A 351-nucleotide genomic window follows, 5' to 3' on the forward strand; every position below is an offset into this window, starting at 1 on the left:
TCTTTAATATATCTATCTATGCACTTCCTGTGACTTTCTTGTGCCTTAGCTGTCTTTGTTCTTCTTCGACTGTAGGTGCCGACGTGGACAGGGAAGAGAGGCCGAGCTGGACTGCCTTCCTCTGAACTCAAGCGAGTCGCGTCTTATTCCTCTTCTTCTTCAACCTTTCCCTTTTCATCCTCTTCCTCTCCTTCTCCATTTTCTTCGTCTCTTTCTGCTGGAGAGAATGCGACAGCTGTTTTATCAGCTCTTCGTAGACTCCAAGAATCAATGGTATACAGAGGAATTCTAATAGAAGAGAATGTTCTTTTACGCTTTCTCTCTTCGTCAATCAGCCCTTGAATTTGCTTT

General features: G+C 43.9%; 1 protein-coding gene across 1 annotated transcript in view; it reads left to right on the forward strand.

The window, feature by feature from the left end:
* CSUI_000018 (swi2 snf2-containing protein rad26) overlaps positions 1-351 on the forward strand; it is an 18245-nt gene that overhangs the window by 13836 nt on the left and 4058 nt on the right. Inside the window, exon 15 of the mRNA XM_068060253.1 lies at positions 76-273. Coding sequence (XP_067927769.1) covers positions 76-273 — 198 coding nt within the window. The remainder of the gene's footprint in view (positions 1-75; positions 274-351) is intronic.

This window comes from Cystoisospora suis, assembly GCF_002600585.1.
Source record: "Cystoisospora suis strain Wien I chromosome Unknown contig_14, whole genome shotgun sequence".
Classification (NCBI taxonomy): Eukaryota; Apicomplexa; class Conoidasida; order Eucoccidiorida; family Sarcocystidae; genus Cystoisospora; species Cystoisospora suis.